The following is a 27,261-nucleotide window of genomic DNA, read 5'->3' on the forward strand; positions in this document are numbered from 1 at the left end:
TTTGCAGTGATACGAAATTCTAGTCAGAAGCTGCAGAAGGAGCCATTGCCTACTCCAAGGTGCATTTGGAGGCGACTGAACTAAGCCTACCCAAACTGGATCCCTTGCAGCTATTTGTATTTCTTGGGTGCCAAGCTGGTTAACAAAGCAGCAAGGCTAGATATTGCACAGCCTAGCAACATTTGACTAAAACTGGGAGCATTTATGCAGAACAACAGTGTGGGAACAGATAAAGAAGCTAGCGGGGCTGCAGTGAGAAATCTTAGATTTGATCAAGGAGACAGAAGCATTTCACTCTATCTGAGCTGGCAAGGAGACCCCATCCCAAAGCAAAATAAAATATGTCATCCTTTTCAGCAGACAAAATTCTCCCCAGTGGCTTGTTCCTCCCAGGATCATATTATGTGATCTCATTGTCTTAGAAGTCTTTCCCCTAAGGAAGCCGATCTTTTAATATAGACTACAGTGTTAGCATCTGGTACTAAATCAGTCGGGCTACTCTGAAATGAGGCGAGTGGGCGTCCTGGAAAGGAAATAAAAATGTGAATTTAATACAGGAGACAGGTTCACCTTGACCCATGCTATTTCTTGCAAAAGACACAGGAACACACTGCTTGCTCAGCCAAGGGTCACTCCAGCCTGCCACAGATGTGTTTCACAGTCCCAGAAATCTCCAGATGCTCACCGAGTGCACACAAGGAATACACAAGTGGGCCTTGGAGGCTTTTACATCTTGTTTTGCTTTACCAAGCTTCCCTCAGAGGGATTAGCATGTTCCCACAGCTCTCATTAATCCAACTGGCAAAGTTAGGCAGTCGGCATGACAGTCACACACTTTTGGCATCTTTGGCTGCAAAGATGCGCTGCAAAAATGTGAGGAAGAAAAATTTCAGCAAGGGAAACATTAACAGACCACAGGCACGGTACAGGGTGGCAGGGATCAGCATCCCAGCCAGGTGCTGCAGAAAGGGTGTTGGGTCCTGAATTGTGCTGTTTCTGCATCCCCATTGCTGTTTTGAGTGTGGCTCCTTCCAATGAGGCACCCAACACGGCAACTCACAGCCACTCCATGAGGAAGCCAGATGCAATGTGTTAGGCACAACTCACACGATCCATTGCTGTGTGAAACCAGCTCAAAGAGATTTATATTCCAACAGTGGAAGCGCTCTTATGTCACCAGTTAGCCACATGCCAATTGCACATGAACCCATGGAAACGCTGTGCCTTTGGTAGTTTGTGGTTCTTTTTTAAAATATCATGTCAGCCAACAAGACACAGTTCTTCAGCACCATTGTGAGTGAAAACACTCATTTACCTCATTAGTGTTTCACTTTGTAAATAGTGAGCCCATGATTGGAGTGTCAGCTAAATGAGCTCATTTATAATAATTCTGAAAACATGCTAACTGTAAGAGGCTGTAATCAGAGCTAATTACAGGGACATTTTGGAAATCCATTGGTTTGAGGCTTTGGTTTTGATAAAGGGGATAACAACTTGTAATGACTCTTAATTATAACAATAGAAACCACCTTCTTTTACACAGCTTCTTTCATCTCTAAAAACCCCACAGGAACTGTTTAGCCTAACACCAAAGTGAAGCCATCTCTTTGAGGCCATCTCTATGAGGTAAGTAACAATACCTAGCAGTCCTGTGCAAAACTGTAGAGGAAAGAAGGTGCAGAAGGAGAATATAATTTCGATATGATACAAATAACTCCAGGGGGTTCCTGGATGCCCAATACTGCAGCCATCTGATCTTGAGAATAAATAAGACAGCTTTATATGCATCAATAGACTTGAGACACTATGGAAAAGGACAGCAACAACATCCCCACTCGTGCCTAAAGAAGTAGGGGCACCACATGGCAGCATCCCATCACTCCTGCCCAAGCTCACCTGTCCACGTTCTCTGCTGGGTGACAATAAAACTCTGACACTGAGATTGGGAGCTACAAATTGCAGCGGCTTCTTCGGCACCATGAATGGAGAGCAAGCACCCCAGGTGGCTATAGGAGGGCCAGCACTTGTAGTCTTCTCCTTCCACCGTTCGGAAGCCCTTTAGGGAGATGTAGTCTGGAAACAGAATGACTCTTTTCAGAGATGCACCTCATGAATGTTCATTTAGAGGTTCAATAGAATGGTCTTCAGAAAAAAGAAATTTAGAAGGCACCAGGGCCCCAGCTGTTTGGCCACACTCAGTAGTGGTGTTGTCACCTCCCCACTGTACCCTCCCACAGCCTGAGCTCAGCAGTCAGAAGCCATCAAGTGAAACAGGAAATTTCAATATCAGCACCAAAAGCTGACTTACTGGTCTGCAGGCTAAAATGATCCCAAAGAGAGAAAGGGGACATTAAGTTATATATTCACTTGAAACACTGAAGAAGAACATTTAGAAGCAGTGCAAACACACATCCATGTGTAGGTGAGATTGTCTGCACTGCATTCACTTTGCAAAACAATATAATCATGCAGAGGTCCCATAAAAAAACAAAAGGCTGCTCAAAAGCTATACTTCCGGTGCTATTCCCAGTGGCTACACACTGCCTGAATGTATGGGAGATCAGAATTTGACCAATTACTGCGTTGCTTGCTCCTTCAGTAGTTATGTTAAAGCATGCAAAAGCATGTACCTTTTAGAAGAAGAGGTCTTTTCTGCAGATAGAGCCCTGACTTGTATAGATGTAAAACCTTTTCAAAAGCTCTCAGGGTTTCATTTATTCCATATCTTAAATCACCTATATTTAAAGAAAAAGATTTCAAAGATCGGTAATTCCATGAAATACCATTTAGAGGCTTCCAATAAAGAAGTTTATGAACGTTAGCTGCTACCTGTTGCATTCAGAATATCGCTCAAAAAGGGCCGCAAAGCTGGTGGTGCAGAATGTGGCAAAAGATAGGTGAAAAAATACCTGCAAAGAAATCCCACAGACTGATTAGAATACAGTTGCTTAATTTCCCTAGTAAATTTACCTAGCAAAGACTCACAAGACAGAGCTTTCTGAGGCCACTTTTTACTAAGCAATGCGTTCCCCACAAAAAAAAAAAAAAAAGACTCGAAGACTTGTGCAAGACCTTCCCCTTGACTTGAAAAGGTCTGGCATTCGTAATACCCCTGGGAAGGCAGAACTACTCATTCCCTGAACCTTCTAGAAAGCTCCTGTTCTACAAGAGACAAGCGTACTACAGCAAGCATGCAATATTTATGCAGGGATTTGCCCTCTAACACCAAGTCCTGCAAAGTCAGGCTGCCTTACTAGGTCCTTCTGTGTAAATCTCCAGCTGCCAAGAGTGCCACCAGTACATGGCCTGCCAAGCATCAGTGGTGAGTGGAAGTGAGCCTGCTTCTAGTGGGTAGACTGCACCAAGTGCTGCAGCACTCTCAGCTCCTTGCCCTTTACCTGTTTCTTCCACAGGTGCCCACAGTGTCCATAGGGAGACTTGGAATTCAAGGGAAGAGTTATCCAGACTCTTCCCAATAACAGGAGCATCAAGCTGGTGGGTTTTGGCAGCCAGCCCATGCTGCCACTGCTTTCAGCAAACACAGCCCATGGATGTCAAGTGCCAGGGGCTTGTTTGGGAAACAGTATGTTCACAGGGTGGAATCTTTGGGTAAAGTTTCTAGAGGGCACTGGGGAAAGGGAGCAGCATAAGAAAGATGCCTTCGTTCTCACCAGACAGCAGCTACACTGTTTTCCTGCCTTATAAGGAAAATAAATTGTCTTCAAAGCAATGCTGAGGCACCCTTTGACAGAGGTGAGAGGAAATCACTTCATGGAAGAAACATAAGATGCTAGAGATTACATGGCAGTGTGTGAGATCATCCACCCCAGGTTTTTCTCCCATCTTGCTGGACATACCGATATGCATTGAAAAGATTCTTCTTTTCATTTATTCCTTCACATTTCCCAACCGCAGAGCATTTGAGAGGGAAGCTTTTTGTAGGGAACTCGAGTGTGCAGTCATTATCTTCCTTGCATGACAGCTCCTCAGTGCTGGCATCATCCATGTCTGTCACTTTTAGGTTTCCATCCACCATAACAAACTGCCTCGGCTGGAAATCCAAGAGGACTATTGAACCCAGGGGGGAATGTGCCAAGTAAAACAGCAGTTTCACAAGACTCAGGCAAATCTGAGAAAGAGAAGATGAATATGCATGGGGAAAACAGATGAAAAACAGCTATTAAATTGGAAGTAGAACACAGGGGAGGGCATTCAATGAAACTAAAAGCCAAAAACAAAAAAAAAAAAAAAAAAAACCAAAAAAAAAAAAAACCAAACAAATGCATACAGTACTTAAAAGGTAATTATATGTATGCTACAAAATTTATTATCAACATTGCCACAGGATTTGACTGGTAAGTAGTTTAGCAACATTTTTTTAAAATGTATGTATACAAAAGAAGACATTTGCAGTTAAGAGGAACAAGAGGAGAAAGCTGTGAAGAAAACAATAGCAGCCTTCATGTTTCAGGGGCTATACTGATTTGCTAGCTGAAATCAGACTGTTTTTTTCCCACTCTGGCATAGAATTAATACATTCCCCTCCCTTCCCCCATGCTGCCCATACAGACTGAGGCTCCACGGTCATTAATACCAGATTCATGCCTTGCTGCATCACTCAGCAGTATGAATTTGGGCACACAGTTGTGCTTCTGAAGAATTAGCCAAAGCATGCAATGTATTTATTGCCAGATTTTTTGCTCTTACGTCAACTTTATGACAGCAGGGAAAGGTCAGACAGTACCTGATCCAACAGAAAGCTTAGTACATTATTTTTGAGCAAAACAGAGCTAGAAGAGTGCATTTATACTGAACTAGCACTTTGTTCAAGTTAGCTTTTTCTTCAGCAGGTTACATTTGGTTTTGGGAGCCCTGGCACCAGACAAACTCTACAGTCAGGTAGGTGTGCCAGGCAGACCCACGCCATCCCTCACTCCCTGTGATAGAGATCTGTGCAGGCGTAGAGGTTTGTTCACTTGGAACAGCTCTCAGGATCACTGGTATCTGATGTGGCTCACCAGAGGGGAATCCCATCCGTTTAGACACCCTAATTAGGAAACAGGACTAAACAGTGCCAGCATAAGTTCTGAATTAGTATCTTCATCAGTCAGAAGATTGCGAAAAGCTTAATGACACTACACCAGACCTCAACACCAGCTAATCCAGCATCATGGGTTTCTAACTCTACAGAGACTTTGGCACATTTGAGAAGACAAGGTGCTGGGAAAAGTATGTAGAAGCCGGCATGAAACAGTTTGTAAGCAAAAGCATAACTCCACAGGCTAAGAGATATTATTCTGGAAGATTTGACATTGTTTTAACTGATGAGAGAAGCAACCATAAGAATCCCAGCTTCACATCCTGCAGCTGAGTGAGCATGGTTGCCACTCCTCCTCTGGCATGGACAGCAATGCTCCTTTTCAACATTGCGGACTGCATGCAGGCAGGAATTTTATTTGGGGACTTTTGTTCTGTTTCCATTTTGCCCAAAGCATTTCTGATTATGGTACCCATGCTTCTACTTGATCCTCTCTTTCCTCCTGGGAACCCAGTAAGTAGTGGTGAACTCCCAACTGAAACCTTGAGGCAAACAAACTAACACAAGCTAGAACGAAAACTAGTGCCCTGTCGTAAGTCGTTTATATTCCAGGGGAGCTGAAGAATCCCTATGCACGATGCTTGAGACAAGGCAGATCTCACTAACAGGAATGTGATCCCAGACCTACAGCAAGAGGAAAGCAATTTAGTGGCGTTTGTGGTTCAGCAGTACCTAGAGGGCTAAGATCAGAAACATCATAAAAACACGTGGTGAGAGAAGGGCTGCTCATCCGGCTGCCTATAACCGATAATACACAGAAAAGAACACTCACAGCTTGGTGAGGCAGCTTTCCCGAATCAGACCCAGCCTGAATAGGACCCAGCCTGCTGAGGGGCCTCACTAGGAAAGTCCCTCTGTGGAGGGGAGCAATACAGAGGGGAAGCTAGAAATACACAGTAATACTGGGTATTAAACACCACTCCAGTCCTGAGAGGGTTTTTGTAGCCGTTTCGTCTCAGATGTAGCTCTTTTAACACCTCTTTAAAGAGAAGGGATATAACAGCGAGATGCTGGGCTAAGGCTATTCTAATGTGATTTAAAAGGAGTTAAAGCAAAATGATTTAAGGACAATTTGAGGGAGCAAACAGCGTGTCAGCATGACAATTCCGTTTGCCCCAGCAGTCACAAGAGGCTCTTCGCATTTACTCAGTTTGCGGTCTAAAAGCGACTGATAAAACTCCCTTTGCTTTGTTTTCTTACTTTAAATCTCTCCTCCCAGGGGGTCTGCAGAAGCTGAATCATCTCCAGGGGGGATCCCAGCTCCAGCATAGCTGTGACTCGTAACTCAGAATCTCCGCTATTATCATAGCATTGACCGTGCAGCTGCCGGGAGGGAAGGAGCGATTGTCAAGAGCGATGCCCCGCCAGTGCCAGCAGGTCCGGGACGGCCTGGGCAACACGAGAGGCAACACGGCCAGACTCGCCCACCGAGCCGCGTCAGCCGCGTCCGAAAGACCTCCGCACCGAGGGCGCCCACCCCGCAGCCCGCCGCTGCGTACCTGGACGATGCCGGGGTGCTGCAGGCGCCTCAGCAGCGTCACCTCCTTCAGCAGCTTGTAGGCGGCCAGGCGGCGGCAGCCGGCCGGCGCCCCGTACCGCTGCACGCACTGCCGCACCTCACGGCCCGCCCCGTGCACCGACTTCAGGGCGACGGCGCCGCCGCCCGCCAGCGCCGCCCGCGCCACCACCTTGGTGAAGCCCCAGCCCAGCACGCTGACACCGCTGGCCAGGCTCAGGTCGCCGCAGCCCAGCCCGCCCGCCGCCTCCTCCCCGCCGCCCGCCGCCGCCAGGCGCTGCAGGTCGCGCCGTCTCTGCCGCAGCTCCTCCCGCAAGCCCGACGGCAGCGGTGGCGGGGAAGCCGGCCGCCCCTCACCGCCACCGCCACCACCGCCACCGCCGCCGCCGCGGCCGGCTGTCAGCGCCACCAGCGCCAGGGACAGCAGCGCCAGCGCCGCCGCCGCGCTCAGCCGGGCCCCTCGCCGACACCGCCCCGCCGCTACCGCCGCCATGGGGAGCGGGGCTGCGCCACAGCGGGCTCCGGCTGCTCTGCCGACCGCGCTTCGCCGCGCTGGGAAAGGCGAGCCCCGCCGAGGGGGCGTGTCGGGCGGGAGGCCCCCCCGGAGCCCGGAGCCCCCACCCCACCCCGCCCAGCCCGGCCCGGCCCGGCCCGGCCCTGCGGGGCAGCCGATGCCCGAGGGGGGCCCGTGAGCACAGGGCACACCGGTGGCATGGACCGCCCGGGAACGGGAGGGGAGGCGGCGGAGGCAGAACGGTTCTGGGAGAGGTGAACCGTGGTGGGAGTCAGAGCTGCCGGGACTGTACCGCTCACCTGAAATACCTGAAGGGGCTGCGGGAAAGCTGGCTGGAGAGGGACTTCTTACAAGGGAATGTAGTGATTGGACAAGGGGTAACGGTTTCAAAATGAAAGACGGTAGATTTAGGTTAATACCTAATTCTTTACCATGAGGGTGATGAGACACTGGAGCAGGTTGCCCAGGGAAGTTGGGCTGCCGCTCCCCCTCCCTTGGCAGTGTTCAGGGCCAGGCTGAATGGGGCTTGGAGCAACCTGGACTAATGGAAGATGTCCCTGCCCGAGCAGGGGCGTTGGAACTGGGTGATCTTTAAAGTCCTTTGCAACTCAAACCGTTCTGTGATTCTTTTCCCGCACAGCTGCCCCACCCTCCCAGCGAAGGCTCTTTGTGGCCAAACACGCCGATTTCACAGGGTGTGAATCGTGTCAGTCCTGCTGAAGTTACTGAAGAATACAGCCGAGGGATGTAAAATGTATTTAAATTAGTAAGAACTGAGGCAGCACGTTCCTGGGCCTTTGAAAAGTCTCAAGTTAGGTTTCTAAGAAAAGTAAGCACTGCCACTCTTTTTTTTTTTTAAAGAAGAATAAGCCCTGTTAGGTTGAAACAGCAATTCACTAGCTAAGCATGGAATTGTAATTGTTTCCAGAAAAAAAGAAAGGAAAGGAAAAAAGCAAACCAAACCAAAACAAAAACAACCAATCAAACCCAAACACCAAAGACCTCCTCCACCATAAGCAGCCAATCCAGGCAGAAAAAGGAACTTTACCATTTAGTAGTGAGAAATTCAACGAGCCCAGTGACACACAGCCAGCTCAGGGCTGCCTTCTGCACCTGCAAAGGTGAGGAAACTGTTGCCAGGAAGGCTGTGAGGAAGCAGGACAGGGTCCCTGCCTTGGCTCTGTCACCCCTTTTATACACGTGCCTACATGTGTCTGCACCCGGTGCTGCTGTGCAGAGTCAGTCAAGCTAGCTTCGGGCAAAGGCAGATGTGGTTCATCTGCTTCTAATTTAGGCAATGTGCAGTTAACCCTCCTCACCAAGTGGCCTGAAACAGCAGCCCAATGGGTTGATTCACTTTCCTATTTACCACTACACTGCTGGGTTAGAAATTAAAATAACACTCTACTTCTCCACTTGGTTTGCTTCAGTTTCTGCCATAATTTATTTGGTGTCATTACTAACCTGGGAGACCCTCTCCAGAAAGGGAGCAAGGTGGGGCATGGCCTGGTGTGGTACCCTCCTGCTGAGAGCAACACTGGGTTTGGAGGATGCATGTCTCACTTCTCTGTTAGAAAGGGTGGCTACTATTTCCCAACCACTGCTCTGTCCCTGAGGTACTCAGCTCTTCTGAGAGCCTGCAGCTTCTACCTGCACCAAAAGGAGACCAGCAGTACACAGTGGGAGAGATCTCACAGGATTTGTCTTGGCCATCATCAAGCAGTGGGACTACTTGGGCTTGCAGTGTTGCCACTGCCCTTGGACATGTTTGCTTCTCATCTCCTTCCTTGCCTCACTCCATGTACTGTGGTGTCTCCCTCCTGACCTACTCATAACACAGAGCACACACAGCTCAGGTCACTTTCTCAAACCACTCCTGCAAAGAAACCTTCATGAAACCTGAGAAACTTGACTCCAGTATCACAGCTCAGAGGATGGAGATATTCAGAGGTTACAACAGAATAGCTATCATGACCAGTGACCATTTTAATAGAGATAAAGAATATGTGATCAATGATAGCTTCTTCCCCAAAAGCCTGCAGAAAGTTTCCCTTCCACTTCTCATTAGCTCAACATTACTGGAGAGAGGACAATACATGATAAGAGTACAAGCAGCAGCACCACAGCAGAGCAAAACTGCTCTTGTAGGACAGCAGAAAAACTTAACTATGAATTATCAGGACATTTCCAGGTAACAGAGCTTGTGGAGGGAAGGCTGAGCCCACAGCCTGCTGGTATGTAAAATAGTGTAGACAATATCAGTCCACCTGTGCTTATCCATGCACGTACAGGTTATGGGCTGATCCCAGAACAGCTCTTTTGGTAGCTGAATTTCCTCTGTTATTCTTTAACCTTAATAGCTCTTTAATTACTTATTTTCAAATCAAGTATCTGTGTGTATCAAGTGTCTGTGTCATATTAATGAATACTCATTGTTACTGGAGAGCTATTAAGTGAATTTTTACCTGTGTTTCCACAGCAATAGATGCCAGCCAAATGTAGTATCATCTAATTTCAGACTGTGCTCAACACTGTAATAATATTAAGACCTATTTAGAGAAGGCTCCCAGATACATAAAAATAATGATTGATAATTTATTTGCTTTATGGTAGCACTTCAGGATTCCTACCAAGATTATGGCTCTGCTATGCAAGGTGTCTTGCAGACCACTACAGTCTTGTGGGCTTGCTGGCACCGACACCTTAAATGGGAAAAACAGCAAAGTGCTTCAGCAAGGATGTAGCAGAGGAACACAGGGTCATTTGCATGGCTTTTAGTTCCTTGGAGTATTTGTGCAAACAAAAGTGGGGGGAGAACGTAACAAAGCAATAGATGGAAGGTGACAGTAAGCAAGACAAGCTCAACTTCCACCAGAATATCTGAGAAGACTCCAAGGAGCTGGACTCTTCCCTGGTGCTTGGCACCAGTGATCCCTGACAGGATGCTTTGGTGGATCCAGCATAATCTCTTATTGGATGCTGCTGGTGTCTCAGGCACTGGACATGCTCCAGTGTCTGCTTGTGGCTTACAGTGCTGTAATCTTCTAAGGAAATGGAGTGAGATTGAAGCTAATTGAATGAAGTCCATTTGGAAAGAGGAAGAAGCTCTTTAATATCTTCACAATGGATCATCCCTTATTCTATTTCTTTACCCTTTCTGGGTAAGGAGAGGGATTAATAGAAAGCATCTATCATTTCATTGCTAGCCCAGCATTAAACCTTGGCAGGAAAGAAAAAAGGGAACTGCTCCTACCAGCAGCTGGGAATAGCACTAGGAAGGGGAGACAGTCCTTGCTCCGCTTTTTGCCTTACTGGTCACAGTCCCTAGCAGATAATGATTGCTTGCCATAAAAATGAACTAACATGTTTCTTTTCCCCAGAATAAGGAAAAAATATCCTCTGTGCTGTCCATGAAAGCTGCAGCCCCCAGCTTCTTCATACCCTACAGGAGTAACAGCTGGGTCAGCCTGGGTACTTGTGACCTGAAGATCCTCAATGGGTTTGGCAGAGCCTGTACCACCACGTGGCTGGCGTGCAGAGCCCCGGGAAGCAACTTTTTTGTACCTGTTCCTTTTGGTTTTGGCAGACAAGGGATCACCTCCTGGCTGGGAGTGCAGGATGAAACAGTGAGAGCACTGCGGGGTGTTTGCACATCACAGGGCATCATTAGCTCCTGCTCTATGATGCCCTGGAGGGAGCCAGGACAGGCTGTCTCCTAAGGAGCTGTCAAGGCTTGAGGATCGCTGATCCCCGTTGGATGCATCGACAGGGAGAGCTTGCCATCTGCTGGAAAGTGATCAGCATTGACAGGCGACAGCCTGGCAAGAACTCTTGGGTGTGTAAGAACTGAGTCCTGTCAGCAGTCCCTGGAGAGCTGGATAGCATCTGGGCTTGCAGAGAGTGCTGAAAGAGCATCCTCTGAGGGGAGTAAGCACTGAGCAGGTGGCAGGAAGCACCAGTCTTGGGCAGATGAGATCTGACAAAACTCCCTGCAGGGTTTTAATATACTACCACTCCCTTTGAGTCCTCCTTGGAGACACCTGTCCCCATTGCAGAAGCAGCAGAAGGGAATACATGTTTGTACAACTACTGCATCTTGACTCATTCATTACTAAGGCAGAGCAGAGAGCTGATGTGGTGGCATCTCTCATCTCCACAGCATGATCTGCCAGCTGTTTTTTGAGCTCTCTGTTCTGTTCACAGCTTCTCCTGCCATCCTCTACAGTGCTGAGATACTTCCTTCCCTGTGACATGTTCTCAGGCTTCAGCCTTCTGTTACACCACTAGCATGCCTAGCCTGACTGCCATCAAGCATCCCTCTCCCAAATGCATCATCTCCAAGGAACACACATCCAGTTGGAAAATTCTGTTTTCCCAATGAGATTTTATTAACATCTCGGAGCATATAAGCAGATCTCCAGCACACGGGATTGAAGAGTTTGTCTGCTGAGAGATGGACTAAACCTTCCTAAGCATTACAGGTGTTGTTACCTCTGGGTGTAAGTCATATTAATACACAGTATGATGTTGCTTATGTTATCAAAAGCCATATGCACCTTACTGGCCTGCTGTCCTGATGCTGCACTGAATAAGATGGCGAGCAACAGAAGCAGATGCAGAAAAAACTCTGGGATGTTACTCTCTTGACATGGAAACCACCTTGAAAACCTAACAGTGTACAGACTGGCTTCTTACCCTCTTAATTAAAAAAGATAAGAAATAACAGTGGCAGTACCCATTGCCCCGATTTCCCTGTATTTCATGATAGGTGCAAATTCATTTTAGGTATCCACTTTTTTCTGGAATGTGGCATTGTCACGATATTTTTCTCTCCAACAGAGCCAGGCTGCAATTCTGCATGCAGTGAGCAATTTTGGCACATCTGCCAAAGAACAGAGCGCACGACCCCCTCCTGTCTCTGTCTCAAGTTAAACGTATCTTCAGCAGCAATATCACTTTAAGCAGCACTTGGTTGCAGGCACCTACTTGCAGCCCTACTGTACCTACTAGGCCATCTGGTCCAAGTGTTGGTGTAGTTTCCTGGTAAACCAGATGATCCAGGTAAAAATAAACCTCCCAGCAAGACTCTCCAAAAAGACCAGCGTCTCAGAAGAATGAGAATGGGATATGGGAAGTAAGCAGGAAAGCCCCTTTCAAAAGCATGGATTCAAAATTTACTCTGAATGATACCATAAGAAAAGTAGGAGAGGCTGGATAAAAATGAGGCAGAAGCAACATGGAAGTGGCCTCAATCCCTGATTTTTGATTGCTCCTGTCAATAGTTCTTCTCCTTTGCAGCAAAGATGGGAAAATTGTTTTGACTGAGTACCGTCTCTTCCCACGTTCAGCCCAAATCTGGTGCTCTACTAAGATTTCCTGACTTAATTGTGCAAATAGGGAAGTCCTGAACAAGGACTTATTTAGAACATGTGCTGTTAGTAAACTCAGTGGAAACAATCAACTGGTATTTGAGTGCAGGTTTGTGTAGATCCAGGGATATTCCAGTCAAAGGATATTCTTTTCCAAGTCTGGTCAAAACCAGACAGTACCCCTGAAAAATAACAGGCTTTGCAATTCCAGGTACACTTCCAGACTGAAGATGCTCCAATCTATCTTGAGTTGACTCTCCTAAAGTTTTCTTCAGTAAATGATGAGGCTAGGAAAAATTTCAGTTCAGTAATCCTCTAAAGGGGCCCGCAAAATCTAACCTTTGATTATTGTGAAGATCTTCAACATCACTACCATGTCATACTCCTCTCCTGTGCAGTTCACACCTGGCAGCCTCTTGCAGAACTCCTTGGCTTTAATTTACACATTACTCCATCTAGTGGCCTAAAAGTTCCAGCTTCCAAGAGTTTAAAGCTCTGCCCTGGTACCAGCTGAAATTCAAACCTCTGCAGAAGTTTTGCCATCACCACTTTTGCCTCCATCTGTTAAGAAAAAACCAAACATCATCAATGAGAGCAAATACGTAAAGTCAGTGTATTGTGTCACACTGCTCTGTATAAAGGTGTAAAACTTAAAATGTTCTCTTGATGCAGCTGACTGAGTTTTGGCATGAAGAAAAGTCACCTGGGGCTTTGGTTTCAAGACAACCAAAACGCACAAAGATCTGTGTGCCTGACCTTGGCTGCAATCCTGGCTGTGACCTATCAAGGGATTTGGATCCAAGCAAGGTGACCCAGAACACTTATGTGTGAAAGCAGCCTGTCAGCACCTTGGCTGCACATGGCCATGGGAAATGTGGGACCAGTTCAGTACATGTATGTCTGCTCACGCAATAGTGTTTGAGATATACACCCTGTCATGGGCATGGGGGGGTCCCTCCTTCTAGAGGGAAGGGGTCACTGCACCATCAGGGTCGTCTTTGGTCCCACCACCACCTACCACAGACAGCACTCCCTGAGTTGACACAATGCTTGTTATAAAGCATCATTCCATGCCACTGCTTACCTGTGCAAACACCTGCCCAATGCAGGATCGGGGGCCCAGAGAGAATGGAAAATAGCAGTAATATGGCCTGCAGAGAAAATTGTTCAGATCAGTCATTCTAATGGCTTGGTTGTAAAGAAAAAAGCAAATATTTCATCACAGCAGCAAGGTTATGGTCTAAACGCCACCTCACCTACCTGACTTGTTAAAAGACGATCTCCAAATCACCAATATTTTTTGCTTCAGAGCAGCAATAGAGCTCTGCAGCAAGTTTACTTGTCAGCTCTGCTTATGACATGGCTCAGCTTACAGAGCTGTTTTGGTGTGTGCAAATCTTGTTTCAAAGTTGAATGTGAAGAATACACTAAATGCTCTCCAGCCCGTCATGGGGACGTAACAGTCCACCCAATTACTGCTCCTTTGAACAGTCCTGAACCATGGGAGTGAGGGGGCATTTGGTTAAGGGGGCCATAATAACTTTAGGCTGTAATGTAATTAGTTAGATGTAATTAGGTGCAGGGATCAGCATCAACTGTTTAGGTCCTTGGTCTCTCCTACTGCACTCCCATCCATGGATTAGGCTTAGGCTGCCTGCCTATACGGCTGAGCAACATTTTCTGTCCCTTGTACTCCCTAATGTGGAGACACTTCAAGCATCGTGGAGCCAGGGGTGACACACATTAAATGTCTATACTGCATTAAGACAAATATTCAACCTGGCTTTTGCCCAAGCCTTGTTTTTTTACCTCAAAATAAAATAACATCAGTATTGATCTTTTTTTTTGTAAGGTATCATGTGGTATAAAGAACTTCTGAACAGAAGCTGCATATTATTGCTCTCTATATGTACTTGGATAAGGCTTTAGTGCTACTCATACTGGAATAGAAAAGTAGTTTTATTCTACTTTCCTTCTCTTAAAATCTCTGCCTGTAATGGTTCCTTATTAGATATTTAATAACCTGAGAGTAAAACAAAACTCACTTAGGTGCATCTTTGCTAAATCGGTCTGGATTGAAAGTGAATGGATCCTTGAAATACCTTTCCATCCTTCCCATTATGTAAGTGCTGAACTGTCAGGAAAGAAATTATATACATTAGTCAGGAGCAGCAGACTGAAAATGCCTCTTTGTTGTCACAGGTACAAAATCATAACTGCTTTCAACTCTCCAGGTAAAAAGGATACAAAATCCCAGTTTTGGATGAGATGTCAGAGAGGCCAGTAGAAATATCCCCAGGGAGGATTCTGGCCCTCTGATAAGCAGATCCGTTATATTTGGATCGACTGTAGCAGCTAAAAGCAGCTGCTGGTGGACAGGACTCACAACAAGTGTCGTGTTTGCAGGAATTCTGATGCCACTGATGACATGTTCCTTCTCCATCCAGCGTAATGTGCCTGGGACAGGTGGGTACAGCCGCAGCGATTCCTTCAGAACCTGTGCCAGTGAAATGCACAAAAGGTCAGCTAGCTAATACAGTGTAGGAAGCAAAAATAAAATTAATCACCTCCCTACAGCCTTTTGCTTTGGCTAAGTGGGAGTTCTGACTTGTGGAACAGATGCTGGTCTATCTGCCTTGGACTCCTGTTGGCAAAATATACAGCCAAGTCAGCTCCTTCAGGCTGGTTCTATCTTACAGCTGGTAAAACAGAGAAAAAGCTGCAAAAACCACAAGAAAGACCACACATTGAACAGATTTAACACCTCAAGTAAGGTCAACAACTAAGTGAAAAATTACTGGGAAGCAAATTCAAAGGAGTATCTAAGAGTGAAGTCTCACGCCCCAGTGACCCATTCTTGGCACCAGATGCCACAAGGATGGGTGGTTGCTCCCACCTCCTTCCCGCTCTCAGCACTGTGCTCCCACTCCTGCCTTTGTCCAGGCTTCTGCTGTTCGGGGAGCTGAGCCAGGTCAGACCACCAAAATGACAAAAAACAACCTGGCAAAGGAAAATGAATAGGGAACAGAGAAAAAAAATGGAATGAGAAAATTTCTTTTGGTGACAGTGAGCTGTAAGAATGACTTATTTCATCAAAGTGAAACCTAATTAGCAGAGTCCATTAGCATCTCACTGCAAATGCAATTAACAGTGTGCATGTACAAGTGGATTAATGAAAAAGAAGCGTGGACAAAAGGGTTCAGACTCGACTGAGTGACAGGAGTCCCATGGTCTCTGATACTCCACTGATAGACTGTCTCTGACCAAGGGTGACTGTAATTTTGGTTGTACCGATCCAAGTTTGTTCTGTTAAATAAGTGGTCTGCTTTGAGAGGCTTTCATGTGATCTGTCTTAAAAACTGAAAGGCTTAGATACCTTGTCCTAATTGGAGTGGCATAATTGTGATGGTGTTTGGAAAAGCCTAAGGAAACCTGCTGATTTCTGTAATCACACATCATACCTCTTACTTATAAGAAATACACCTCTTAAAACTATCTACTGTCAAAGCACAGTAGGATGGGATATGACAAATGGCAGAACACCATCACCCACCTCAACAGGGCAGATTAAGAGAAGAGTGATCATGGCATACTAATAAAATCACAGGAAATTTAAGCAGGGAGAATAGCTGCCAGGATTGTGATTCAGCCTCTCCTGAGGGCCAACAGTGTCCCCCACCCTTGTAAAATAGGATACATAACACAAATGCTGGCAAGTAGCCAGGTCTTGGCTTTGCAGTTCATTACCAACCAGTATTTCTATACACAAGACCTCATTTAAGACCAAACTTTTTTTCCCCCTGGGTGACTAAAGACTATTATTTAGTCTTGAAAAATAAAGAATAAAAATTGCCAAAAAAGGCCATTATTTTTTAAGTCCTCAAATCCCACTGAGCTTAGGGCATGCAGTGAGATCATAGCTGGAAATATGTTAACAATAATAATAAAAAAATTACAGTTATGAGTTTGGGAAGTGCCTGGGACTCACACATAGGTTGGCCTTTAAGTTGCCAACCCTTCTTAATATACAGCTATGATTTCAGCTTCAACAGGTTGGGATTAAGCAACTGCTCTAGCTCCCAGACTGGTAACAATTAAAGCAAGCAGTGAAGCAGAAGTGGGATTTTGGAAAGAAACTGGAGGAATATCCTTCCCAACAAGGCTGGGCTGCTGCAAACAGCTCATCGTATCTGCCTGATGACTCTCTGGGGACAAACACTGTCAGTATCAATTACAAGCATTGCTCTTAAAGTTTTAAGTGTGGGACTCCTATTGGCAGTCCTGTGAGATGGCAGAAGTACTACCAAACTGCTCTGACAGGTATTTTACCTCACTCCTACAGTACCTGAGATAAGTAAGTGAGTTTGCCAAGATCCTCATAGTCAATGTCTCTCTTGGCACCAAGAACTTCATCCACTTCGGCCTGAAGCCTGCAGTAAAATTAAAAAATGTTAGTTGCAGACGCCCATTTCTTGCTAGGCAAGTTGACAAATTACATTTTTTTACTTTTCAGACATTTGGTTGGACTTTGATTCCCATCCTCAGGCAGAATGCCTATTGATTCCCAGCCAGCCTGCCTCAACTTGTGCCTTGTATCAGGATGGAGCAATGGGCCTACAGTGTGGCTGAAATCAGGCAGGACTCAGGACCAGCTTTGTATAAAGGCTTTGAAAAAAAATCACTTAGATGGAACTGAAATTAATTAATCTTCAGCTTTTTAAAAATTTAAAATATATTGGGACTATAGAACTGTTTATTTAGGAAGAAACACTAGAATTTTTCGGGAATTAACAGCAAGTTGGAGAGCACGTACCTTTCCAGTATTTCAGGATGCTGAGCCAGAGCCATTACTGTAAATGACAACTGATTGGCAGTGGTTTCATGACCTAGTAACACAAAATAATGGGTTTAAAGTATGAAATAATTGTAGTGAAATGAGGCAACCAGGTGCCACTAACTGCCAGGTAGTGGGTTTAACACAAGCTCATGCCCACTACCTGGCAATTAGTGGCACCTGGTTGCCTCATTTCACTACAAATAATAGTATGAAATAGTATGATACAAAGATGGTCGACTAGTGCAAGTGTGAACTGGAAATTTTAAACATCAGGCCCCAAGTGTTTAATATCAAGTATGCTAGAAATTAAAGGACACCTGTAGAAGGTATGTAAATTCTGTGTAAGGAGCTTCCAAGAATGAAAAGAACAAAGCAGCAGGCAAAGATACAAGCTGTCTTGTTCAAGTGCAGTGGCTGCACAGAGCATCTACTGTGCACACAGCATCTTATGAGCTCCCCACCAGGAGGTTCAATACTTGTCTTGTTGTATTATGGGACATACAGTCCTGCTGGGAAGCCAAGTATGTACTGGTCTTAGGGGGAAACAGAACTCCTGTCTTTCTTTGAAATGTCTGCTCTGCATGGGTATTTTTCATTTTTTTCAGGGACAGGTAAATGTATTATTTTGAAGCATTACAGAAAACAGACTACTGCAAAGACGTATCTGCTGCAATAGTCTGTTTCATGAAATTACAGTTTTGACCACACCTTAGGAGCCTGAACACTACAGTTTTGCAAGACTGATCTTCCCATGTTGTTTACCTCACACATCATCTAGGACCCCGAATTTTTGACAGTGCCCTCTCCTCTCAACCACCGACTAATGCTCTTAAAGCAAAGATGGCATTTAATTGTGTGGGTGAAGCAGCACAAAGATATGTGTAATATGTTAAAGATGCTTTCAGTGGCGCTCAGCAGGATCTAGGAAGAAGAGCTAGAACCCTGTGAGGAACAGCCTTGCACCACAGAGGGCAGTTGCTGCCCTCTACACTGCCAGTTGGAAACCACTGGCCTGGCATTATTTGCTGTGTTGATAAGAGCAAAGGAGGTTCTCATATCATTTGCCTATGAGAAAACCAAGATCTCTCTTCAGAACTCACCCAGCTGGTCCCATGCCAGTGTAGAACTGTTGCCTTTCAACCAAGTGGCTCCTGGTTACAGAAGCATCACATGGAGTGAACAATGACATTAATCATGACCCTACAATTTATCACCCAAGTACAGCTTCACACATGACATATCCAAACATTAAAAAAGCTACCAACCAGCAACAAAGAAAGTGATAAAGTTATCCAGAATGTTTTCATCATCTCTCGTTTCCTCCAGAGCTGTCAAGAGAGAGAATCAAACAAGATTAGAAAACATCCCTGTGCCCAGCTGGAACAGCCAGAATATTCTGCCCTGCTTTGAACATTTTGTCTGAGGTGGCATCAGGAAAGGATGCCAAGCAGGCAACTCTGCAGGGACTTGTGATCAGCATTTGATCTAACACAAAGAAACAGGTGAATTTTCAAAGCAACTCTATCTTCAGTGTGAAAAAACCCTCCTAAAGACATCAGAGGATTAAAGTTCAGATCCCCAAAATAAGCCTCCCCAAATCTCATGGCAAAACACGCCACAGATGAATTAACTCTAACACTGTGACCCCTACCATCTCCTTTCAGTATCTGTGTTAGAATATCCATGGTGACTTCCTTCCCACTCTGGATGGCCTCTCTCCTCTGGTCAATGCACTCCTTTCCCACACGCCGCAGCAGCCTCACGCTCTCTTTGACCTCCTTTACCAGCTTCTGTTTTCCTGGCATGTACTGAACACAGAATTTTTAGGGTCATTTTATTCCTCTTGCTGATAAAAGAAAAAAGCTAAGTGTTATTTTTCAAGTGAGCACCTTATTTTCCGTTAAATAACATTTGTCACAAGAACATCTGCTCTCCATTGAACAAAGTGAACATTTCCAAGATGAGGGGTTTGTGCTGAAATGAGAAATACTCTGATCTGGGCATGCTGATGTCTCACCTTGTCAGAGCTAATGTTTGGAGCACTGTAAGCAATATTCCTCACCTTCCCATGGAGAGAAACTGCAGCATGCAATAAAGAATCTCCTCTATGGGTCCAAAAAGGAAAATGGGAGCTCTAAACACCTGTTACAGCTTTCATAACAAACTGCAGAATGATTTTTAACTTAAATACTTCAGATCACATCACTACTCTCCTAGCATATTAATTTTGGTCAAAAATACATTTTTGATGGTAATAAAGTTCAGATTTCTTCCGTTTTGAGTAATGTAATGGAGAAACAGCAAAAATATTCAATTTTTGTAGTGATGGGTATGAAAGTATAAAACCATATGAGAACACATGCATGGGGAAAGATAGACAGAAAGAAAGGAAGCATTAACTGCTAATATTAATTTTTCAAGTGTTTTATAGCACTAATTAATTTTATCTCAATCCACACTGGAGATAAAGCAGCTCACTGCTGCTGAGCCTTGCTGTCATACTTGGACCTTGTACAGCTCTGGCCCACTCGTGCAAGAGCAGGGGCTCCAGCTGGATGCAAAGAGAGAGGGCTGAAGTGAAGTGCATACAGACCCGTATGAAGGGGATGCGCTGCTTTGTCATTCCCTCCAAAACCATGGTCACAGCATGAGGGAAAGGTGTCTGGTCATTGCTCAGTGCGTTTAATTCCAAGCCAAAGGCCACCTGAGAAGCAAGAGAGAAAGAGGCAGCAACTCACTGCATCCTCCTGTCTCCCTGAGACTAATGTAAAGTGCAGGACAGCCGTTTTCCATAAAAATACCTCAGGATATATCCTGCCTTGGAGGAGGCTATGAGGGAAAGCTAATATCTACATTATGCTTTGTTCTTAACTGGGGGGATTAGCAGTTTACTATTACTCTCTATTCATCCCAAACTGCTTTGCATAGAGAAAGGAAAAGCCAGCATAAAGCAGCCTTCATGCTGACATATTCATTAACACAACATCCACACATGACCAAGCAATGGCAGGCCCCTTTTGGCAGGGAGGGGAGGGAGCTCCAAGGCAGTAAGAGCAAAGGGTCACCATCCTGTACGCCACACCTAGGCTCTACAGACCCTTCCCTAACTGCCCCTTGCTATGGCTCAGTCGAAGTGGAAGTGGCAGAACCAGTCTTTTCATCTCTTCTGGCAGTGCTGGGTAAAGCTGGTGTTCCCTGGCTCCAACTCCAGATCCTATCCTGCTGCCAGTACACATTACTTCCATTCCTTCCTGCAAGTCACGGAGGAAACACGAAAGCAGACAACTCGTACCTTTGCAATGATATCCATAGTCACTCTGTTCATCATCTTCAGCATGCTAAACTCTTTTTTTCCATCTGCCTTTTCTTCTAGTTTCTCCATCAGCTCCTCTGCTTTTTCATTAAAAGTATCCATCAGACCAATCAGGTAGCTGAGCAATCAATAAAAATGCATGATGTGGGCTATGGAGAGGGCACTGCTGCTCAGGCAGAGATATTTTCATTATTTCCCATTGAAAATTGTAAAGGTTTTTTTTTTTCTAATTTATAATTTTGCCTTAATAATTTAGAAAGCAAACAGATAAAATGACCTAAATTCTTACAGTAGCCCTGCTCTGTCCTGCCATTTAAACAACAGCTGTCATGGCAATGGGTTTTGGCCTGTGCATGCTGAGGTAAATGGACTTTATCTTCAGCCCCTCATTGCAAAGTATCTCAGCACACCCAAGAAAACCAGACCAACAGCCATAGCGAATCACTCAGGTGAATGATAAGGCTTGCCCACATAAAATCTGTGAGGTCTGTTTTCCAACAGGATAAAGCAGCCACTACCACACTGCTGGATATGAAACCCTGGGACCTTTCTGCTATTGCTGAGCTCATATGGGTGTCACTACCCCATGAGAAATCTGCTCAAATTATACTTGTCATGGAAATGGTGCACTGGACTCTAAGTAAAACTCAATTTTGTCACTGTATGTTTTTTTTCTCTTTCTAAATATCAAATAAAATTGGGAGGAAGATACGGAGAATCATGAAAATACAGCAGAAATAATAGCTAGATCATCCCAGACATATGTGCCTTACGTTCGGCTGAAAGCTGGATCCATTATCTTCCTCTGCTTGTGCCAATGCTCATGGTTGCAAACAGTTACCAAGCCATTCCCTATAAACCTAGCATTTAGGAAAACAAGGAAAAGAGCAGTTTTCAGCAAGGAAGCCAGACAAAGCCTCTGTAGTCACAAAGATAACTCTTCCCATCTACTTTTATTTTTCCAATGTGCAGGGAGTAACATGCTGCTTTGAGTACACGGTCACTCCACCACTGTGGACAACGACTGAGCTGCAGAAATGTTTTGCCTGGAAGGTGTGGATTGCTGAGTCCACTAAGGTGCTGGTTCATTACAGGTGTTATGCAAATAACTAATATAATAAATGGATTATTATGTTTTTTAAATCTTCAGGCCAACAGAGAAAAATCCCAATATTGTTACTGAGCTTAGGAGCTGGAAACTCCCATGCATTAAGAAATAACGCAGGCCTTTAAAATCTAAGTGAAAATTTTGGTGATTATCTTGAGCAAACTACTCTGAGACTAACTGAACATCCACGGGAGGAAAAAAAATTATGAAAGTAAAAAAAAATCTAGCATAACCTCCTCCCTGACTGGCAGGACATTTGACTTGACACATTATTTAGAAGGTACATGTTGCTTACATGTCTCAAATAAGTCATTAATCCCAACACTAAATGGTCTGAGTAAAAATAAGTATCATGCCTGTTATGTTATTTATCTTTCTCTCATCTTCAGATCACAATGGCTTCAGATGGGTTTTACCTACCTCTCACCAAATAAGTTGGAGATTCGACCATACACCAGACGATCCTTTGGGTACTGAGGTGACATCAAGAACTCCTAAAATCAAAACTCAGGTCACTGAATACTGAGTGCAATCTGTTTCCCAGCCAAAACATAAAAGCCACTCATACATTCACTCTTTTCCTCATGTAGCAACAGTCTGAAGACTAGATGAATTATTTGGTGTGCCCTGATTCCCCAGTTCCCATGCTGCTACCTTGTTTTGCATGCCTCTAGCACTTTTTGCCCAGTGACCCAAAATCTCACTCTGCAGTTATTGCAAAGTTTTACAGGAAGAAATTCAGTCCCTTGTGCCTCACTCATTTGAGATATTAAGTTCTTGCAGAGAGGCTTTTTTTTCTGAAAATAATGTATGCTTGCTATATCTGCTGTTTAAATAACGATAACAAAGTAAATCAATTAATCAAGGAAGAAAATAAATCAGGATAGTCTGGAGAGCAGAATACCTCATTCTCTGAACCCAGCCAGGGCCGCTCTTTCTGCAGGCACAGACTGTCTGTACCACACTTCCCTGAACATCAAGCACCACCCTTCTCTTTCTGGAGGGACAGGCTGATTCCCCCCTGTCAATTCGGCTTTACTTGGCAGTACCTTCACTCCTTCAGGAGTCAGAATCATTACGGAGACTCTGTGAAAGGCATTAAACCGTACAATAGGTCCGTATTTCTCTGCCCTATGAGAAGGGTAAAGAAAAAAAAATAAATTATGCTACAAACCACCAATATGTAACAGTTTGGACCAAAGCACCACTAATGGGGCACTACTGCAATCTTCAGCAAATAAAGCCATTAAGAAAAAGAACAATCCTTTCTCTCCCTAGATCTTCTACAAATCTTCTGATCAATGCTTAATATATAATTCAGGACCTCTGTGCCTTGATTCCCAATTTGTGCTACCGGGCTATTCCTTGCAATGCTAATTATGTGTCTGAACTTACCACTGCAGGAACAGATCATGCATAAACTCTTGTTTCTTCAGCATTCTCCACAAGATCGGCAGATGTCCAAATAAAAAGCTGCAGAAAATTAAGATTAAAAGTGTCAGGAGAATGCCAACATAAGGTTTTGTATGGACAGCAATCTTTGTTGCTCAGTGATGCAATACAAGTGTTGGTCATGTTTTTCTCCTTGTAAGGAAGGATAAAAATAACACCTATCTGTGCTGATGCCCAATCCTCACAAGAGTAAGTGAGGGACTAGGGTCAGGATGCTGCACTCCCACAGCCAGGAAGACCACTGCAGAGATTCAGGACAAAGTCTTGTTTGCACCTGTATTATTGGAGAGGTTTGGACCTGAGCAGGAGGTCCCAGCAAATTGCTTTGCTCTTTGCCTCACTGACTGAATCTCCACAGCAACTACTGTTTCTGTAGATTCAACAGACACTTGCACTAAATATTCTTTAATACATACTCATAAGATTAAGCATAACTGATAAGCATATCTTCACTGATAAGCATAACTTGTGTCAATGGAGTTAAACTGAGTAAAACCTAGAGTCTTTCTAAGGCCATGTCACCTCAAATGCTGAAAAAAAAAAAAAAAAAGAGAACAACCTAGAAGGATAATCACTGATTAATCTGGAAACTGCACAAATTAATAAAAGGGCTTAACTCTTCAAATATATTAAGAAGTTAGAGATCAACTCCTTCCTTTGGCTGTGAGTGGCAAATTCCCACTGGTTTGCATATATCTGAAGGAAGACTTGGCCAAGCTCCTATCTAAATGAACCAAACAGTGCTGGAGATCTGTTTTTCATTTGAGAGACAGACAGCCATGCTATTATCCTTTTCAGTATAAACAAGTAACAGGAGGAAAATACACCCTTAGTTTATTTCTGTTGGAACTGGGAGGTGATTAAAATAACAAGCACTCAGTTAGGCAACAGAAAAATCTGGGAACGCGGTCTATCTGCAGAGCATGGAGGAAGGTACCACTCATGGCTCTTGTGTGACACATGAATACTCAGAGATAATTTTTGATCCCCTGTCCTATCACTAGCTAATTAACTCAGGTGTTTAAATAGCCCTAAAACATCCATTCCCTTCTCATTCATGGTAAGTACTAACTACTTATTGCATAGAAAAATCCTAAGCAAATGCTTGCTTTAGGATATACACCTATGTGATACTATCATCTGCAAACATGTATTTGTCCATTTCTTGCTATTAAATCTACAAAGGTTTGCTTCATAATAGAGAGATGCCTTTCTCTTCACAGATGAGCCATTCATGCAGTAAAAATGACACAAAGTCACTAGGACTCACTTTTCCAAACTGTCCTGCACCATTCTCCTTTACAGATATGCTGGTAATACTGATAAAGTAAGTCAGCCCAGGAAATCAAGGGCATTAATGTAATCTTGTCATCATGCAGCTGTAAGAGCTTACACAAAATCTGAAGTGTTGATAAGATCCTGTTGTAATTCATCCTAAACCAAGACTTTCTTATGCTTTTGTCAGAAAGAGCCAAGGGCGAAAGGAAAAATCATGCATGTGGGACAGAGTAATACCTTGAAATGATACAGGCTGCAGGTGCAGAGCAGATCTGCTACCCACAACCTGGGGGCTGGCCTCAGTGGGCAGTAAGCTGGACACAAGCCAGCCTTTGCTTCTGGTGATGCTCTTCTCCAGCTTGTCACATACAGTCTCAGCTGAGAAGTGTTTAGATTTTGATGAATCCCATTTCAGATGAATTTGAGTTGTCAAGGCCCCCTGGTGGTTACCAGCCCAGTCCCCTGCTCCAGACTACACTTACCTGTGAGAGCTACACAGCTCAGGGCCTCATCCAGTCACTTGTGCCAGCATTTGAGCACTCACACTTTCCCAAAACATGTGAAGGTGTTCACATCTAACTGGGATTTCCCTCAAGACAACTTCTGTACATCATCCTTCATTTTGCAACTCCAAGAAGAGTTCAGATCCATCTTTTCATAACCACTGAATAGGCAGCTAAAAACGTCCAGTGGATCCCCTTTTCCACACAAAGCAAGCCCATCTCTCAGCCTCCCAGGTATCCCAGCTATCCTCGACCCAGTTTGTTAATGCCTTTCTTGTACTGGGGGGACCACCACCACACAGAGTAACTGTTTAAACTTTCTTTTCAAAATATAATGTGTTTTCAGAGCTAGAGGTATTTGATTTCCTTACTTTGGACATTTAGGAGTGGAAGCGTTTTGTGCAACGTGTACTGAAATGTGGAGTTTGGACTGTCCCTGGAAATTTATACTTTTGAAAAGCTATTAAGTACTGTGGGCTCACATGACATACAGCTTCCACTTGGACATATCAGTATGAGAAACCTTCCTGGGAAGAACCATAGGCTGATCATCAACATTAAGCCTCAAAGGGACAGAAAAGTAGCCACAGGGCTGCCATCACTCTTGGGTGTTATTTCAAACTTCAAAATGAACCCAAGGACAAGCAGGAACCTGTATGACCAAGTTTCTCCTCTCTCTAATCTTAATATCTGACCCCTATTACAGAAGTAGGATGAAACTTCAGTTAGGCAGCCAAGCCTGGTTTGTGTAAGGACTGTTTGTGTAAGAAAGCGTTGGTGTGGTGCCTCTTCCCATGATATGTTACAGAGAGCACCCAAGGGTGAGGCTGAATGGGAAGCTCAGAGACACCTGAAAGAACCATTTCTCCTGGTGACAGCAGTGCCACTGCCCTGCAAGTGCCCTTCTCACTGACTTCTATCACCTATGACACAATTTTTTTTGGCAGAAACCAAACACCTAGCTCACGAGGGAAAGCAGGGAAGGTGCCTGCTGGTGTTAGTGTCACTGTGCCCCTTGGCGCTCGGTGACACTGGTGCGGGAGAGCAGGCTGTGCTGCTCCGGCAACAGAGAGCCCCTCCTTCGTGGCTGGTGCTGCCGGTCGAGTCCCTTTGGTGTCAGAAGCCAACGCACAGCCCAGATGTCATGTCAGGCTCCTGTGGCCACCTGGAGCCACCAGCCGGGGAGATGGCGCACGTCCCACCCGCCAGCCCAAGCCAGCCAGGCGGTGCTGCAGGGCAGGGCGGGGCGCCCGCCGTGCTGTTCGCTGCTGCGCTGTTCCTTTCCTGTCCTTGTCCACCGCAGAGAGGTCCTGGCCCGTCCCGGCAGCACGCCCCGCAGAGTCAAGAGCTGAATGAAGTGTTTGCTTTCTGCTATGACATTTTCTCATGGCTCCAGCCCGGCAGCGAGAACAGCCCGGCGGTGCTAACGCCAGCGGTGGGAATCGCTCTGCAGACACATGAAAACACCACCCCGGGTCGCCATCGCCTCAGCCCGGCCCTGCCTGCCCCTTACCTCTCCCGCGGAGGGCCGGGGATGTGGTCGTACTTGGCGTGGATGTATCGCACGTAGGAGCAGTACAGACCGAAGGCCAGGAGGGAGAGGGCCAGCAACAGCCCCCCCGCCACCTCCAGCGCCTCCATGGCCCGCGGAGCCCGGTTCCAGCCCCGCCTCCCCTGCCCGGGCAAAGGGCGGGCCGAAGCCCAAGAGTCCCCGGCTGTGGGGAGAAGCAGGCCCAGTGAGGCACCGGGCAGCGGGGCGGGCGGAGTGGGCCGGGGAGGGCTTGGCTGTGAGGAGGGCTGCGGGCGGGGTCGGCCAAATTAAAGAGCCCATAGAGTACCAGGCAAGGGGGGCTTGGACCCCCACATACGTCCAGGAAGTGCAACAGCCTGGCAGGACGATATATAAAAATATATATGTGTGTGTTTGTGCTTGCATCCATGCATGCGTACATGCTTCCCTGGGCGGAGGCGGTGCTTGGCGGGAGGAGGTCAGGAAGGATGCTGCACCTTCTGTGTGTGTTTACAGAGCTTTAAATAAAGCTCATCCCTGAGGGCGCTTAGGCTCTGAAACGAAGGCGCCACAGGACAAGGAATATGGAGGTTCTGTGTTGATTTTTAACCGTTTAAAATATAAGAAGCAAAGGGAACACGCTGCTGATGGCTTGTAGGGATCAATAGCTGAGGATTTTTCAGAGCGGTCTGCTTTGAGTCTCGTGTTATATGGCGAATTCATACATCCCCTTGATATAGGAAGGAGAGGCAATACAGTTTTA

At 45.4% G+C, this 27,261-nt stretch overlaps 2 protein-coding genes across 3 annotated transcripts; both read right to left on the reverse strand.

The window, feature by feature from the left end:
* Positions 1–248: 248 nt before the first annotated feature.
* On the reverse strand, positions 249–11,867 carry LOC139796671 (extracellular tyrosine-protein kinase PKDCC-like). The gene is given in 10 exon segments (XM_071745048.1): positions 249–523; positions 1,897–2,073; positions 2,631–2,735; positions 2,830–2,909; positions 3,858–4,129; positions 6,299–6,421; positions 6,598–7,191; positions 7,193–7,353; positions 7,356–7,427; positions 11,864–11,867. Coding segments are annotated over 10 exon segments (1,701 nt in total). The 3' UTR covers positions 249–410.
* Positions 11,493–26,772, reverse strand: CYP46A1 (cytochrome P450 family 46 subfamily A member 1). 2 transcript variants are annotated; one of them, XM_071745627.1, is made up of 15 exons: positions 26,502–26,772; positions 23,151–23,228; positions 22,805–22,886; positions 22,176–22,249; positions 21,421–21,507; positions 20,627–20,765; positions 19,928–20,038; positions 18,986–19,142; positions 18,600–18,662; positions 17,311–17,383; positions 16,843–16,927; positions 14,884–14,994; positions 14,543–14,631; positions 13,582–13,648; positions 11,493–13,058 (listed from the first exon to the last, which is right to left on the reverse strand). In XM_071745627.1, the coding sequence occupies exons 1-15, from the start codon at positions 26,627–26,629 to the stop codon at positions 12,897–12,899; spliced, it is 1,506 nt and encodes a 501-aa protein (XP_071601728.1). In that variant the 5' UTR covers positions 26,630–26,772; the 3' UTR covers positions 11,493–12,896. The 2 variants fall into 2 exon arrangements, with proteins under 2 accessions (XP_071601728.1, XP_071601729.1); XM_071745628.1 differs by lacking the exons at positions 22,805–22,886; positions 26,502–26,772 and having other exon boundaries at positions 23,151–23,230.
* Positions 26,773–27,261: the final 489 nt, after the last annotated feature.

This window comes from Heliangelus exortis, chromosome 5 (assembly GCF_036169615.1).
Source record: "Heliangelus exortis chromosome 5, bHelExo1.hap1, whole genome shotgun sequence".
In the NCBI taxonomy this organism is placed as follows: Eukaryota; Metazoa; Chordata; class Aves; order Apodiformes; family Trochilidae; genus Heliangelus; species Heliangelus exortis.